At 38.6% G+C, this 16281-nt stretch overlaps 2 protein-coding genes across 2 annotated transcripts; both read left to right on the top strand.

The window, feature by feature from the left end:
• Positions 1-280: 280 nt before the first annotated feature.
• On the top strand, positions 281-6977 carry LOC122872416 (actin-related protein 3). The gene is made up of 12 exons (XM_044188628.1): positions 281-475; positions 923-978; positions 1509-1633; positions 1736-1846; positions 2488-2583; positions 3155-3262; positions 3343-3486; positions 4236-4409; positions 4925-5017; positions 5114-5239; positions 5572-5655; positions 5928-6977. The coding sequence occupies exons 1-12, from the start codon at positions 432-434 to the stop codon at positions 6021-6023; spliced, it is 1257 nt and encodes a 418-aa protein (XP_044044563.1). The 5' UTR covers positions 281-431; the 3' UTR covers positions 6024-6977.
• A 146-nt stretch (positions 6978-7123) lies between these two features.
• LOC122872419 (transmembrane protein 182-like) lies at positions 7124-15933 on the top strand. The gene is made up of 5 exons (XM_044188630.1): positions 7124-7583; positions 9271-9367; positions 9467-9595; positions 9680-9817; positions 15239-15933. The coding sequence occupies exons 1-5, from the start codon at positions 7401-7403 to the stop codon at positions 15496-15498; spliced, it is 807 nt and encodes a 268-aa protein (XP_044044565.1). The 5' UTR covers positions 7124-7400; the 3' UTR covers positions 15499-15933.
• The last annotated feature ends 348 nt before the right edge of the window (positions 15934-16281 follow it).

The raw sequence follows: 16281 nt of genomic DNA, 5'->3' as shown, positions 1-16281 counted from the left end.
CATAGAATACAAATTACATAAATTCAAATTTAAATGGAATCCTATATTAATCATGTTGTTAGTTAGTTGTTATTCTGACGTTTTCTGCATCATGCACATAAGTGCAGAGCCCGCATGGATATCCAACAATTACATATTTTCTTTATGTTATTTTTAACATTGAATCTACAAAAATAAAAAAATAATACAATTGAACTTTATACTCAATTGCAATAACATTCTCCGTCCACTAGGGGGGAGTATTGTGTCTTTGACGCTGCTGACTCTGCACTAGAAGAAATTTCACCAAACCCGGAAGCGCTCCTGAATCGGCCGTGACTGATATTCATTCAGGGTGCTACGATATAAATCAGTTAAGTTACCATTAAGATATCCGTTCATATCGGGCGCCTGATATATTTGCCTGTAGATAGATAGAAAGGAGAGCAAGCATGGCTGGTCGGCTACCGGCTTGTGTTGTTGACTGTGGCACAGGGTAAGTAACAAAAATAGAATGCTACTTAGCGTTAGCCTGGCTTTCATTGCCCACAGAAGCGGCTGTCAAACTTCCAGCTAACGCCCCGTCTAGCTGTTTAGCCTGGAAGGTGCTAACGTTACTTAGCCACCTTTGTTTGCTTGTTTTTTTTCTTATGTTGTCCGTAAAACCAGGGTTAATGCTACAAATTAGCACGCCAAAGTGCCCGACAGGTTTATTTTGTATGCTTCTATTGTTATACTGCTTTATCATTGCAATTAGCTGCTGCTAGCTACTGATGCTAATGTTACTTCCTGGACAATCCTCATAGCAGAAAGCATATTAACTTATCCCTATTATTTTGGCTGTTACTCAGTTAACGTACCTGTCTATAGTTATAGCAAAACACTTTAACCAAAAGGAAGCAACTGTAGCTAAACCTTTGTTCTCATTTTGTTCCTGTTTTAGGTACACAAAGCTTGGTTATGCAGGAAATACAGAACCACAGTTCATCATACCATCATGTAAGTAAATAAAAAAAAAAGCCAGAAAATGAAATGATGGTTATTTTAACTGGAACCTAGCATAAGTCGAGTTTATAAAGGTGTAATTCAAATATTATAATATCTATAAATGTGTAATATAATTATTCAAATGTTACCATTCCTGTTAATCATATTAAGAGGTTATTTTTTACATTGTGAACCCTATTTATTCCTAAATTTACTTAGCAAAGTAGCTATTATAAAACTATTACATTATATAACACTATTAGAAAGCGATTATAAAAAATTGAGTTGTGTATTGTGGGACTGACTGTAAATACTCAATTGGACACAATATACTGTATATTAATGCAATTGTCCCCAACCAATGCACTATTTATTCCTGTTTGAGAAAGATTTGCTAAAAATTACAGTGCCTAGCTGTTTTAGGAAATTACTAACCCATACATTTGTAGCCTGCTTTTTATGATTTACATCATTTCTGAGTCAACATCTAGTGAGTATCTGTTTTCTAGGAAATATTGTCACATTTTTTTTATCACCTCCAGGTATCGCAATCAAAGAATCAGCCAAGGTCGGAGACCAGGCCCAGCGCAGGATGATGAAGGGTGTTGATGACCTGGACTTTTTCATCGGGGATGAAGCCATCGACAAACCATCATATGCAACAAAGGTAGACAGGAAAGCTGAACTGAGTCAGATGGGATGTTCTTTTGTTTGATTTAGGCTTCAAGAAGAGATTGACATTTGCACTGTTTTCCTTCTTCATTTCCAGTGGCCCATCCGTCACGGGATAGTGGAAGACTGGGACCTGATGGAGAGATTTATGGAGCAGATCATCTTCAAGTATCTGCGGGCAGAACCTGAAGACCATTACTTTCTTTTGGTAAGACCAGAGCTATATACGTTATTAAGAGTTACAACCTCAAATGCACATTAAAATGGCATTGAGACAGGTGTCTTATGTAAGCCAGTCCCTATTGTATCAGTATAGTTAAGAGATTGTAATGTATTAAACTCTATTATATGTGACTAGAGGTGTCAACGACTCAACGTATTGCACATACAAGTCTGGTCTTTTGCTTCAAGTTAGAAGCCTCTTGGTCCTCACCTGGTCCGTTTTATTAACAATATAACTTTATCATTTGTATTGATGAACAGCAGTGAGCCGAGACAACTACACATTATTACAATATTGACACTTCAGGCACTTCACCTTGAGCCAGATACTGTACTTATAAGCCTATTAAGTGTTCAGGAAAAAATTATGTAAGCCAGATAAGGCCTTTATGTTGAAGCTATCAATCCTGGATCTATTCAAGTTAAGTTAATGACTTGAAATGAAGATTGTTCCTGACTGATTGTACCGCCAAGAAATACATCTAATTTCCAGAGATTAAAAAAAAAAAATAGGAAAGGAGGTCAATAATAAGTGTATTCTGTGGTATTCTAGAAAAAAAGAAGTAGAATAGTGGCTTATAGTCGTTGCTGTATTCACATCAGTTTTCCTTCTCTCTCTCTCTCCAGACAGAGCCTCCCCTCAACACACCGGAAAACAGAGAGTATACAGCAGAGATCATGTTTGAGTCGTTCAATGTCCCAGGTCTCTACATTGCTGTTCAGGTAAGTTTCCAAAACATTCCAGCACCTGAAATTAAGCTACAGTAGGCAGAACATATACAATGCAAAACCTTCCGCGTCTCTCTCTGCTGCTCGTATCACTCCGCACAAACCCGCAGCAGAGCAGAAGGAGGCCGGTTGCGTCCGTGTGGAGCCGGGACATGTTCACACAAGTGTTTTGTATTAAACAGCGTTTTAGGCAAAGGAGGGATGGGCAGTCTTTTCATTGCTGGTTGTTGTTTCTGTGTTTGCAAAGCTTCTCTTGTAGAATGTAATGTGATTCAGAGGTTCCATGAGGAAATGCCAATTTTTACTTCTCCTTTTTTAAGTTTCACAGTCTGTTTTTAAATCTCTCAATTTAAACACTACACAATGCTGTCATTCAGTATTTCTAAAATCTAGAGCATGAATACTGTATAATTGTTGCCACACTGTTAGCTAAGGCCTTTATACAGTTTTGAGCCAGTACAAGACAACTTTACAGCTTGTTTGACCCTGATGATCTCACCTTGCTCTTTAGGAGAATGTTATTGCTGCATATTTTTGTAATAAAAAATTGGATTTTCTTTATTAGGCTGTCCTGGCGCTGGCTGCCTCCTGGACATCCAGACAGGTGGGAGAACGGACGCTGACAGGGACTGTGATCGACAGCGGAGACGGAGTCACACACGTCATCCCAGTGGTAGATGTCACTTTTTCGGGATTATCTTTTTGCTCTGTTCCTCGTTCTCAACCCTGAACTTGTGCACGTTTGTATTCCAGGCTGAAGGCTACGTCATCGGTAGCTGCATTAAGCACATCCCCATCGCTGGTCGAGACATCACGTACTTTACCCAACAGCTGCTGAGGGAACGAGAGGTGGGGATACCTCCCGAACAGTCCCTGGAGACGGCTAAAGCTGTCAAGGTCAGTGTTCTATTCTGCGTTTTACTGCACTTAGAAATTTTTTGAAACATTAAAAGCTAATGCTAATATTTACCAACTCTGACAGTATTTGATGGTTTATAGTAAAGTGACTGGAGGAACATGTTATTTTGCCAAGTGTGGCTCACTGTTTGTTTTAAACTCTTATACTACGCCACCCAAAATGTAGCTACTGTACCAAACAAGAAGTTTGTGAATTTCACACTAAACCCTAACCTGGTGCAGCTTTGTATGTGATACTGTTGATGTTAGGCATGTATTTCTGCTGTGTAAAGCTGTCCAGTCCACACAGGATCAAATATTAAACAGAGTTTGTATTGTAGTCAGTTTAAGGACGTTATGTTCTCATATTTTTGGTCATACTACATACGTTTCTATATTGAAACCTGCAAAAAGAAGGTCCCATAAAAGGAAGTGATACCCTCAACAGATGATACTGGTTGTGTTAGTGCTGTGCTGTCCCTATCATGCATTGCTCAGCCTGGCCACTAGAGGTCAGTGCAGCTACATAAGCATATCACTCACTTCAAGTTTTAAACAGGAAGATGTTCACCTCCAGCAAACATTTTGCATTTAAGAGTCAAAACATATTTAACCAAATATTACATTGGTTTTAGTTTCCATTTACATTGTTGTCAACAGTGCTTCATAAATACTAGTGGTAAGTCTTGTTGCATTTCCACAACATTGCTGATAGTATCCTCTAAAAGTTGTACTATATTGTTTTTTAGGAGCGGTATAGCTACGTCTGCCCCGACCTTGTTAAGGAGTTTAACAAGTACGATACAGATGGCTCCAAGTGGATCAAACAGTACACGGGCATCAACGCCATCTCAAAGAAGGAGTTCACCATTGATGTTGGCTACGAGCGCTTCCTGGGGCCTGAGATCTTCTTCCACCCTGAGGTATAATAAATAGATATGCTGTGTTCACGCTGCTGCTGCTGTTGATAATAGATGATGTAGCATAAAATTTCAGCTTCCTGCTTCAATAAATGAAGAAACAATGTGGCTGTGGACAGCAGCAGTTTTCAGTTATTAACAGTTTCTCTGCCCTGTAGAAATCTCAAATCACAAAAGCCTGTTGTTTAGTAAATTGTAATATTGAGTACTTCCAGAGTGAAAACGTGCTTTTGATATTACCCCCTAAACAAAATGTGATTTTTACTAAGCAGAATTCCTTGCCTTGAAAATCAATGTTCTCTTAAACTGAGCAATTTTAAAGTTTTTGTTTTCCTTAAAATGTTTAGACTGGTGAAATGGAAAACATATATTCATCGTGATAGTTTAGTTGCAGTGTATAAATGGGGAAATTAAGTGCATTGTACTCATATCATGCTGCAATTTTTGTTATTAACAATATTTTCACTCATATATCAGATTTTTGAAAAGGTTTTTTTCTATTTCTATGTCTCGTCCAGTTTGCCAACCCAGACTTCACCCAGCCGATCTCAGAGGTGGTGGACGAAGTCATCCAGAACTGCCCCATTGACGTCAGACGCCCACTGTACAAGGTACAGAAACGCATGCCTCCACAGCTGCTACAGTTTCTGTAACTGTTAGTGTGTGTGCCTGTTTTTGACAGCGTCCATCTCCTCCTTGTGCTGCAGAACATTGTGCTCTCCGGAGGCTCCACCATGTTCAGGGACTTTGGCAGACGCATGCAGAGGGACCTCAAGAGGACTGTGGACGCACGACTGAAAATGAGCGAAGAGCTGAGTGGCGGCAAGTTGAAGGTGAGGAAATGGAAAGAGGACAAAGATTAATCCAACAAGTATGCAAAAGTACTTATTCAAGCCTCTTATACACAAGATTAGTATTTTATGTAGTTGTAGGCCTCATTGCCATTTCACATATTGTAATATATGACTGAAACATTTTGTTCAGTAGAGTTTGTGAATTGAAAATGTTCATAAACCCTGCATGTTCAGTTTGTACAAAAGTAGATAAGGCCAAAAAAAGGCCTTGAATACTCCAAAAGTTTTCTATTTTATCTTCATAAACATTTACAGGAAGTGGTTTTGTGTTTTTGTTTTAATATTGATTCAGTTTTCCACTTTTGTTGTAGCCCAAGCCCATCGATGTGCAAGTCATCACTCATCACATGCAGAGGTATGCTGTCTGGTTCGGAGGATCAATGCTGGCGTCTACTGTGAGTATTACGACAGTGTTTTCAGCTTCTCTAACAACACGTAACCATCCCTCCCGCAGCTTTTTGGGCATATTTTTGACATCAACAAATAATTGAAACTGAATGTTCTTTTGACAAGAGTTTTCACTTGAACAAAAACAATCAGAAAGTTTTTCCATGAGTCCCAGACTTTGGTAAAGTTTTTTGCTGACACAGTACTCACTCGCATATTGTTTTTAACTATGAAATGTAAACGGGCATGACACTAACCAGGATCATTTCTGTTTTGGCAGCCTGAGTTTTACCAAGTGTGCCACACCAAGAAAGACTACGAGGAGATCGGGCCGAGCATCTGCCGCCACAACCCCGTATTCGGAGTCATGTCTTAGGCGTCGCGGGAGAGCATTCAGCTGAGGCCGAGGAAAACGGAGGAAGCGTCACAAGACCTCACATGCTGTAGAAGTCCCATGAGCCTTTGCACGGATGCTCCCACAGACCTGTTCATTCGGATAGAGAGCGACAGTGGACCAGACAAACTGCCAAAAGAGTGGCAATATCCTCACAAATTAGAGGAAAGAGGTGACTCAGCCCAAAGGATCCTCAAATAAAATGTTTACTGCAAGTAGGTTAATAATAGGTGATACATCTTTCATTTCTGCGTGCCTCGTATATGTACTTATAATATCCTCACAGGGTTGTAATATGTAATTAATCAACATGAGTCCTGTATAAATGCACCTCTCTGTGTATATGGGTTGGGTTCTTGCGATATGTTATATACTCTTAAAAAATGATGTTTGCTTCATGAAGCAGGACATTTTCCACAAACGTAATTGAATAAAACACCTTTTTGATCATTAAGTCATCAAATAGGTGCAAACATACAAAACAATCACCAGACATACTGACCATTCCTTATTTTCTTTTTTCTCTTTTGTGTCTCTCTTTTTGAAATGTCCCTCAGTACCTGGAAGAAATATGAATTTGAATTTAGATTATTAAAATTAAAAGTCAGGCACAAAAAAACAAAAATCCTCAAATATTAATCTGTTCAAATAATTTCCCCCAGGTTTCACTGAGACACAAGTACTGTCTTCTATTCTGCTGCAACTTCGTGACTAATCGTCACCGCTTTCCTTTCACCTTTTTATTTGTATTAATCATCTCTTGAACAACTTGTCTTGAAAAAAAAAGTCATATTAATATATGAACATGCAGTTTGAATGACTGTTGTTGGACCATCACTGTTGCCTAGATCTCAGTTATACTGGATAGCCTTGTACTGTACCAAATCTGGATTTCAATGCTGGCATTCCAATAAATGCCAAGGAGATATTTCTACAGTTGTGATTTCTGTTTTTCAAGTTGTGCTTTCAAGATTTACATGATTATCTTATCTATCTGACTTCTATTCTCAACACAACACCGCTATTTTTGTGTGAGTGAAAAAATCCCTGTAACTGTATCCCTTCAAACTGACAAACACATGATGCAAGAGTTTATTTTCATTGAACCACTTCATGCACCTGATTGGTCAGTAAGGCAAGGGAGAGGCTTGTGTTTGTCATAGTCATCACTTATTTCTTGCAGCACAAGAGTAACGGTCACATGGATATACAACTCAGCAAATTAGTAAATGAGAATTTTAATATTTGAACATGAAAGTCTGTCGAAAGCAAAGAATGAAAAATGGCTGAAGAAAAGCGTGCAGAATTGCAGCTATATAAAACAAAAAAGCGTGGATAGAAAGACAAACCGACTGAGACATGTCTCCTGCTGAGAGGCTGAAGGTGCTCCTCTTCTTGGCTTTGTTCTTCGGAGCAATAGGATTTCTGTTCACACTGCTCTCCTGTGGGACGGAGTACTGGCTGCTGGCTGCTGAGTCCTGCAGCCGGCCAGAGGACAGCTGTGGAGGAAGGGGCCTGAGAGAGGGGAAGAGCAGCACTGAGGTATTTAAAGTGATCACTTCAGCCAAGACAAGCTTATTTGTCAAGATCATTTCAAGCACAGAGGAAATTCAAAGAAATGCATCAGAACAATTAGGAAAATAATATCGATAATAGAGTAATATTGAAGTAAAACGAGATAAAAATTGACAAAACTATATTAATATAGGAATACAGTACAATGCAATTCTATAATAAAATAATACAGGATTAGGGCCACTGTAAAGCAAACACATTTCAAGAATTAAGTCATATTATGAGTAAAAGTAATATTTCGAGAATACTTTTTTGTGGTAATATTTTTAGGAAAAAAAATAAAAAATATTTTTTTTTCAGAGTTTTTCCAGAGTTGCTTTGAGAGGAACGTGCTGTATGTCCAGTGATGGAATGTGCAGTTACTTAAGTACACTTCTGAGGCACTTGTATTTGAGTATTTACATTTTCTGTTACTCCATACTTCTACTCCACTACATTTCAGAGGCAAATAATATACTTTTTAGTCCACAATATTTATTGATAACTTTAGTTACTAGTTACTTTACAGACTCAGATTAATAATACAAAATACAATCAATAAATACCTATATTATGATGTATTATTACAGGTTAAGATAAAATAAGACTTTTTTGATCCCCAGGGGAATATTCACAAGCTACCCAGCAGTATATAAAGAGGTTAAAATCAGAGCCACCTTTACCAGCTGCAACATTAAAGTGAATGCATCATTAATTATAATCCAATATTATGATATATATTATTCTGCATAATGAGTACTTTTACTTTTGGTACTTGTATTTTGATGTTAAGGCTTTTGTACTTTTACTGAAGTAAAATCTTCTACTTGCAATTTTTCCTAATAGTCCATGTAGCACAGAGTTACTGTACTTGTAAAAGACTTTCACTTTTCATAACCGGTACAAAGCTCTGAAACATATGATCATCCACATCACTGACAGACTGCTCTCACCTGTTTACTGCAACCGAGTAAAATCTCGTAATATATTATGACTTTTCTCGAAAAAATGTGACTTTATTCTATTATTACTATTATTATTTTATTATTTATTTATTTAATAAAAGAAAAAGAAAATCAGATGTCTAAAGATTCTCCTTCATGCAGAAATGCTTAATACTGTCATTTTATTACACAATACAAACATAACACCCAACTCCTTTAGCCCTTCTTTAGTTGTCCAGTTATTCGAATACTCCTTAAAACCTGTGAATGCAGGAAAGTTAAGTAAATTCTCCAGTTGTCCACTATAGACGCTTATTTCATTCATGCACATGGCCAGTGAGGAATTTCCTGCTGACTGCAGTTCACTGTCTTCACTTTACACCATCAATCAAACACTGTCTATTTACAGAAAGCTGATGGTCACACATTCTATCTGCAATCTGCTGTTGTAGTTCTGCAGCAGGCTGTGGACACTCTGAAACCTGTTGAGTCTGGCTTGTATGTGCTGGGACATTTAAATGCTACTTTCATTTTATTATGTTCACAGCCAAAACCAAAAGATGTAGTTCCGTGTTGTTGTCATTCCACGCATTTTTGAAACCAAATACAAACTATTTAGTGACTCCAGAGAGTACTACAGTGACGTATTCTTCAAATTTATCACAAAAAAATGTATAGACCCTGTCAAAGAGGGCAACATTTTGATCACAGTTGGTTTTCTGATTCATCAGGCTATAGACGGTGTGAGGATCTTCCATGAGGGTCTGTTTTGGCGGTGCTCTTTCATGGCTCTTTCAAATGAATACTCTATATGGGACCTTTGGATCAGTAAGAACCTTCTCTTTGCAGTTGTGTTAGACTCATACGATGCAATTATGCCTCCAAATTTGGCAAACAACAGCATCATAACTGCCTCCTTCCCTTCAGCAAATCAGCCACCATCAAAGGTCTGCCAGGCTGCTTTCCTCTTCCCATTTCCTGTTAATGAGCCAATGCGATCATGGGTGGAGCCACACGGTTTACCCACAGAACCGTATGAACATCACTCTGCCATTGGTTGGTGTTATTTTCTCCTATAAATAATACATTTTTTACATGACAGTACATTATGATGTTTCATGAGGCCTCATTTTCTCTCAGTTTTTAGAACCTTCTGGAGCATCTTCCTCGTCACAGCCTTGACGGCCGTCGCCATTGGTGGATTTGTTGTCATCTGTGCCGGCCCTCTGGCCAATCACAAACTCTATAAAGTGGGTGGGGCCCTTCAGCTTTGTGGCGGTAAGGACAGCTAAAAAAAAGTTTTAAAAAGTAATTATGTGGCCTCACCACGAACAGCTCTCACTTATATTATCGTCCTGAAAGTTTTGAAATTAAATCAGATCCTAATACTAATGAAGTAGTTTGACATAGACAAATCTTAACGCAACAATTGTTTTTGTTGAAAAGCATGTGTGTGTTTACATTTGTTTCTATGTTTTTCCTCCTAAATCTCCCACACATCAAACTCAAAAAACATATTACAGAGATAGTTTTAAGAAATAGCCTGAAGTTAATTTGACAGAAGTTTGGTTTGCTGTTGGGCAGAAGCCACTCGTTAGGTGTCATTGCTTACAGCTGAGCTGAATAGGTTTCAGTATTTATATCAGTTATTTTTGTTTCATTTACAAATTACATGTGCTAGAGCCATTTAGTGCCATTGTTTAATGGGAAAGAGGTATAGTATATTACTTATGTACTTGTTTAAGTGGGCAAGTCTCACGAATGGCACCTGAAACTTGTTACGTTTTTCTAACAAAAGCCCCATTGGCTCTTAAGGTAAATTTGAGATGGTTACTGATGGCAATGAAATCTTAGGGTTTATGAGCAGGCAGAGACCCACAATAGTTGGGTTGAAAACTTTAATTTCAACTTTAAATTCAGTGTGCAGCCCTGTGTTGTAGAATGACAAATAAATGCACCTTGAAGCGCTGCGTCCATGAATTTCTCATAAAGGTCTACAAAGGCTGCTGTCCTTGCTGATGACATTAATTTGGAAACACAGAATCCCCTTTACATAGAGGTCAGCGAGTTCACAAAATGTTTCGTCTGATTTTGAGATCAGAAGTGACTTGATTCATGGAACATTTCATCTGGAGACAAATAAAGTGCAGTAATGCAAGAAGTGGAGAATCTCGGCCAATTCACCACATCGACTTACTCTTAATGTGTCTTGGATTGAAAAAATCAATAGGTTAGAAGAAGAAATACGACCTGAAGTGTTGCCAGCATTTGTGGTCACATGTGCCATGGCTGAGAAACATAACAATAATGCATGCCATGTAGTAATAATGGAAATGAGGAGTCCAACTATGAAACACTTGCCTGAGGGGTCTCTGCAGCAGATTTCAGACAAGAGTTTTCAGATTACTTTCTTAACCCCAAATATGTGTTTACTCAAATGAATATGATTCAAAGTGGCTCCTCACTCCTTTAATAACTTAACCTCCAGTTTTCCACTTAAATTTCCTGTTAAGTAGCTTTCATCTTATTCCACACTGACACTATTTTGTGTCAGCTTGTTGCAACTCTTCACTGAAGCCACATTATCAAGCTGCATGAAATATTCAAACTCAAGACTCTTTTATGGCTGCACGGTTCAGATGTTATGTGCATTATTTAATACACGCTTCCCCAAAATTCACGTCAACATACCTGGAATTTTTGGAATTGTGGGATCGTCGCAAGAATTTAAAATAAAGTTATGTTGCATTGAACAATGTTTTGCTTAAAATATAAAAACAATATATCTTTTTTTTTTCACAGAGAGGAGCAATGTAAATCTAAAGTATGTAAAGACTAAATATGACTTTTAATTTTGTGGGAAAATGCAGTTAAATATATTGAATTAAATGAGAATCCGATTTTAAAAAATGGCATAAATTGGCTTAAACTCTAATAAAAATAAGAAAATATACTCTGTGCTTGATTGCTGGTGGCTGGTGCCTGCTCGTTAGGTAACATTTCCTACAGCTGGGCAAAGTCCTTTTGACTGAGCACATGGTTGGTGGTTCTCTGTGTGTGTGTGTAAGGAGGAGACACCATCAGTCTCACTCTGTCTTAGTTGTTTGTTTGTGTGTGTGGTCTGACTTAGGCTAATTTGGTGACACATTTCAGACTAAAGACTAGTTAAGTGGGGATGACTTGTCCAATAGGGGACAAAAGTCGTGTCCCCAGTTGGGAAAAAGCAGATTTTTGGGTCAGTGGTTAAGGTTAGGAAAGTTAAATCTTAGATTCCTGGATCGGCTAGTTTGCATGGGCAACAGGCAAGAGCAGGCCCATTTCCCTCCATCCCTCCCGGTACCTGCAGGTGCCCCAAATCACACACATGTATACATAACACTCTAGTTCACCTCATTGTGTATATATATCATTGTGAGATATCATGCTTATTATATTATACATATTATTACACACAAAAGCAAAAATACGTGAAGAGAATTAAACATGCTGGGTCCTAGAGACCCGAGGGAATAGAAAGCCTTTTACTGCCCTGGTTTGAGCCAGATTCCTGGCCTGACTCTTACTTGGAGCCCTCCATTCAAGCAAAAATAAGTGCCATGCATGCAGGCCTGAGCCTACTAAGTGCAGCAAAAGCAACACACGTGATAATAATAATAATAATAATAATAATAATAATAATAATAATGAGTAAAAGAAGACACACAAAACACACAATATGATATAATATAATGGTTCTCTCCAGAAGGAGAGGGATCCCCATGATTGGGGTCAATTTGCTAGAATAGAGTCTCCTAGAGTCAGGACTTTATTTTGGGAGATCCATCATTATCCAAACCTCCAACCGGATCGCCAGGAGGACAAGAGAGAGGGAGAGGAAAAGGAGGTGGGAGAGGAGGGTAGAGGAGCAGGACTAGGCCCCGCCCTTGTTCATGTGTATTTTCCCCTAAAAAATGGGTGACATTGCAGGTGGGTGGGCTTCAGTGTGCTTTTTTTGCATCTTGCTCCCTACAGTTCCCTGTCTCAGAGACAGGGTGTTCGAATATCTTTGGTCCCGCTGACCCGTGTTACTGAGCAGGGGTGTCTATAGAACGGCTAATGCCCTTGCCACCAGCATCCATGTGGTTTTTGATTTTTCCCCCAACCATGTTATTGATCTAACATGGTGGCTCTAGGGCCTAGACATAGAGACCCTCTTTTTGGGGCAGTGGCTTACACAGTTTGGGGAACTGGTCTTCTTCCGCCCCCCCACATCTCTGATGAGTGTCTCATGCTGTCACTAATTTGTCTCGCTAGTCCGCTAACTTGTTAGCTTGGCGGCTAATTAGCCTGGTAGCCTCCCTGACTGAAAGCCTCCAGTGACTTTAAAAATCCTTATTTTATTAGTTTAAAAATAAATAAAAAATGGCGGGAGCAAAGGTCCCATATTTACTAAATTTGCCTCTCGAGGAAAGCAGGTTGTATCCCAGTTCAGCCGGCAAATATCCCTGACGTTTCGCAAAGTGTTTTGCTTCCTCAGTGGGAAAAGGCAGAGGGAGGGTGGGGGGCAACAGACAGTGCTCTGAGTTTACAGATAACAAGGAGTCTTTGCTGGGTTCGTTGATGGATAGAAGTGATATGTTGATCAAAACTGAGTTTATCGTCTATAGTGAATCCAGGGTTTGATGTGCTAATGACTAGGCAAGTAGTGGTTATGGTTAGGGTTAAGTCTCCGGGAAATGTATGTAAGTGTATGTTAAGTCCCCAAGTAAATGTGTGTGTGTGTGTCTGTGTGTGTGTGGTTCAGTGTGTGTTTTTGCTCCCATTTTGTTTATATCAGGTTCAAAAGTTTTACTTCTAGTCTCCTTGTTGAAGCTTTTGGCTGAACCTTCTCCTCTTACCCCTGAGCTTTCCTTTCACTTTTTTTGTATTGGAGTTTGGGGAAGGGTGGGAAGATTTTCCAGAGTTTATATTCTACAGATGTTGAAAGATTTCAACAACACAGTTGACAGTAATCTTTTGGAAAGTCTCGAATCTGACCTCAAAACATTGCCAACCCATCACCCATAATCAATATCTTCAGTCTTAACAGATCCAGGCACATCTGTCATGGCTTCCAAACCATTAGAATGTGATTGCTGAGACAACATTTGCCCCAAATTATTCTGTATGGAAGGGAGATTGCAAAATAAGCCCAAAAAGATTAGTTCAAGCTCCAGGTGTGAGTTTTAAAGGCTGCTCGTGCAATAATGTGACAATAATTTGACAAGATTAGATAAGATTTTGATAAGATACAATCTTCCATTTACATCATATGCAATGACGATAATACACTTGTAGTGTATGTGAAGGTTGACGTACAGCCACTAAAAAGCACATTAGAAGTTTTGTGCTGGAAATGAATAAAAAGCCAGTTTTAAGATCAAAGAAAACATTATCTGCTGTGTAAGTGACTCCAGTCCGTCTCCTGCAGAGTAAGGACAAAGGAGCAATACAATTACAATGATGAAGCAAGACAAACAGTAAAGTGACAGATTGAATTAAAGGACTAAACAGTGGGTAAATGCTGCCCCCCCCCCAGCAAAATTACTTGTTCGGAAATAAGTTAAATATGCTCCCAATGGTGATAAATGATAATCATTTTGTATCTGAAGTAGAAAATGTCTTGTGTTAATTAAGTGGATGTTTATAAGCTTGAATTTATTCAGATGCTATGGTCAAATTAAATGCAGTTGTCTGTGGTGTGAAACAAACATTTATTATGTTTATTGCTAAAAACAAGTTAATTTTGACCTCATTGCTGGTACAGACACACACACACACAAATACAGCTAGGTAAAGGTGCACTATGCACATGCATCCAACATTTTAATACAGGGTATTAATGCAGAAGAGCAAATATTACCCATCATTTAAGATACAATGAAAGTCTGTTTGTTCTTGTATAGAAGGCAGCAACTGGGATTTTAAAGATCCAGTGTGGAGGGTTTAGGGGCATCTAGCGGTGAAATTGCGTTTTGCAACCATTTGAATACCGCTCGCATCACCCTCCCCTTCCAAGCATATAGAAGAAACTACGGTGGCCACGAAACTCGCAAAAAATGCGAAAGGCCCTATGTAAAGCCAGTGTTTGATTTGTCCATTCTGGGCTTCTGTAGAAACATGGCTGTGCAAAATGGCAGCCTCCATGGAAGAGGACCCGCTCCCTCCGTAGATATAAACGGCTTATTCTAAGATAATGAAAAAACAACAATTCTTATTTTCAGGTGATTATACACAAATTAAATATAAATATTATATTCCATTTCTGCCAATAGCTCCTCCTAAATGTTACACACTGGTCCTTTAAATGAACTATAGGTTGAACTAACTATTTTAAAGGACTACATCAACTTTTGAGTGGTTTGGACCATTAACCACCTTATGCAATATCTCACAAATTAACACTATACATACAGTACACTACATATAGTATAAATATTCCAAGATGCTAAGCATTATCATTCAGTGGCAAGTAAAAGGAAAAAAAGTCTGATATGTGCAAAATATAAGACAAGAAAATGTTGTCTCATAATTTATGTTATGATTAAAATGTTCAGTTTTATTCATTGCATAAAATGTAACTTTTTTTTTTTAGAAACATGTGATTCTAAACCAAGTTGTGCAAACATTTTGCATTGGAATTATGTAACAATTTGCAATAACAGTTACTGTGCCTGTCAGGTCTGTGCCTGCTGGCAGTGGTGGTGATGTATCTGATGTGGGTCCAGGTCCTGGACACCCTGGATCAGTTTGCCCGTCATCAGAGAGTCTCCAGTTGCCCCTTCTTCCACCTCAGCATCCAGCACGGTCCTTCATTCCTCCTGGCTCCGGTCGCTGTCTTCTTCTGCCTGCTGGCTGGCCTCCTCTTCATCCTGGTTGGCCGGAGTATTCGGGGGTTACAGCTGGATAAAAGAACTGAACTTGCAGCATCTGATGTTTAGCTGTGATTTCCTCTAACATGTAGTTTATTCAAGTGTACCACTTCATCAAGGATGAGCATCAAGGATGAGCTTGTTTTGTTTTGAAAAATGTAATGGAGTCATGCTCCAGACAAAGACCACAGACAGTAAACTGTGTTCATGTTCTACTTAAGGATCTTCAGACTTGTAAATCTGGAGCTAAAGCTTTCAATTGTGAAGAAAAACAAATCTTAAAAATATTTTTGTTTTAAAAAAAAGTGACACAACGCTGTTAAAGAGGCACTTTGAAGTTCTTAGCTCTTTTTTGGCCTTTTTGTTATCTGTTTCAGTATCGTTTTGTCTTTAACTTTTATGCTGCTGTCTTGGACATGTCTCCCATGCAAAAGAGGTTTCTGACTTCAATGAGACTTACCTGCTTTAAATAAATATTAAATAAAGTAAATCCATAGAAAGTGACATTAGCTATTGCGACTCCTAATCTTGGTGAGAAGGTTGGAGTTTTATTGGAGACATCAGGCATCAGAGGACCTGCATCTTGATTGCCGCTTGGTTAACATCCAGAAAGACCAAGAATTTGACTGCAGCAAGCATCTCTTGCAAAAAGCCAAAAAAGCCAAGACAAGTCGGATGTGGGAAAAGTTGTACTGAGGAAAGCAGATGTGAAATTTCGGAATATCTGGCAGAAAATATCTGGTGACATCATGAAGTTCAGCTTAAGAATTTCTTGTGTGCACTTGGTGGTGGAAAGTAAATACCTTTTGTACATTTACTCAAATTCAATACCTAAAGGCCATGCACCACACA

The sequence above is a fragment of the Siniperca chuatsi genome, linkage group LG24 (assembly GCF_020085105.1).
Source record: "Siniperca chuatsi isolate FFG_IHB_CAS linkage group LG24, ASM2008510v1, whole genome shotgun sequence".
Lineage (NCBI taxonomy): Eukaryota > Metazoa > Chordata > Actinopteri > Centrarchiformes > Sinipercidae > Siniperca > Siniperca chuatsi.
This window is presented reverse-complemented; position numbering and strand designations above follow the sequence as displayed.

Excerpts from the sequence above, each read along its gene's own strand:
- LOC122872416 (XM_044188628.1), top strand. The coding sequence starts at position 432 with ATGGCTGGTCGGCTACCGGCTTGTGTTGTTGACTGTGGCACAGG. Across the intron at positions 1,847-2,487 it reads AAGACCATTACTTTCTTTTG|ACAGAGCCTCCCCTCAACAC; the intron begins GTAAGACCAGAG and ends CTCTCTCTCCAG. Across the intron at positions 5,240-5,571 it reads TGAGTGGCGGCAAGTTGAAG|CCCAAGCCCATCGATGTGCA; the intron begins GTGAGGAAATGG and ends CTTTTGTTGTAG.
- LOC122872419 (XM_044188630.1), top strand. The coding sequence starts at position 7,401 with ATGTCTCCTGCTGAGAGGCTGAAGGTGCTCCTCTTCTTGGCTTTGTTC. Across the intron at positions 7,584-9,270 it reads AGGGGAAGAGCAGCACTGAG|GCTATAGACGGTGTGAGGAT; the intron begins GTATTTAAAGTG and ends CTGATTCATCAG. Across the intron at positions 9,596-9,679 it reads TGAACATCACTCTGCCATTG|TTTTTAGAACCTTCTGGAGC; the intron begins GTTGGTGTTATT and ends ATTTTCTCTCAG.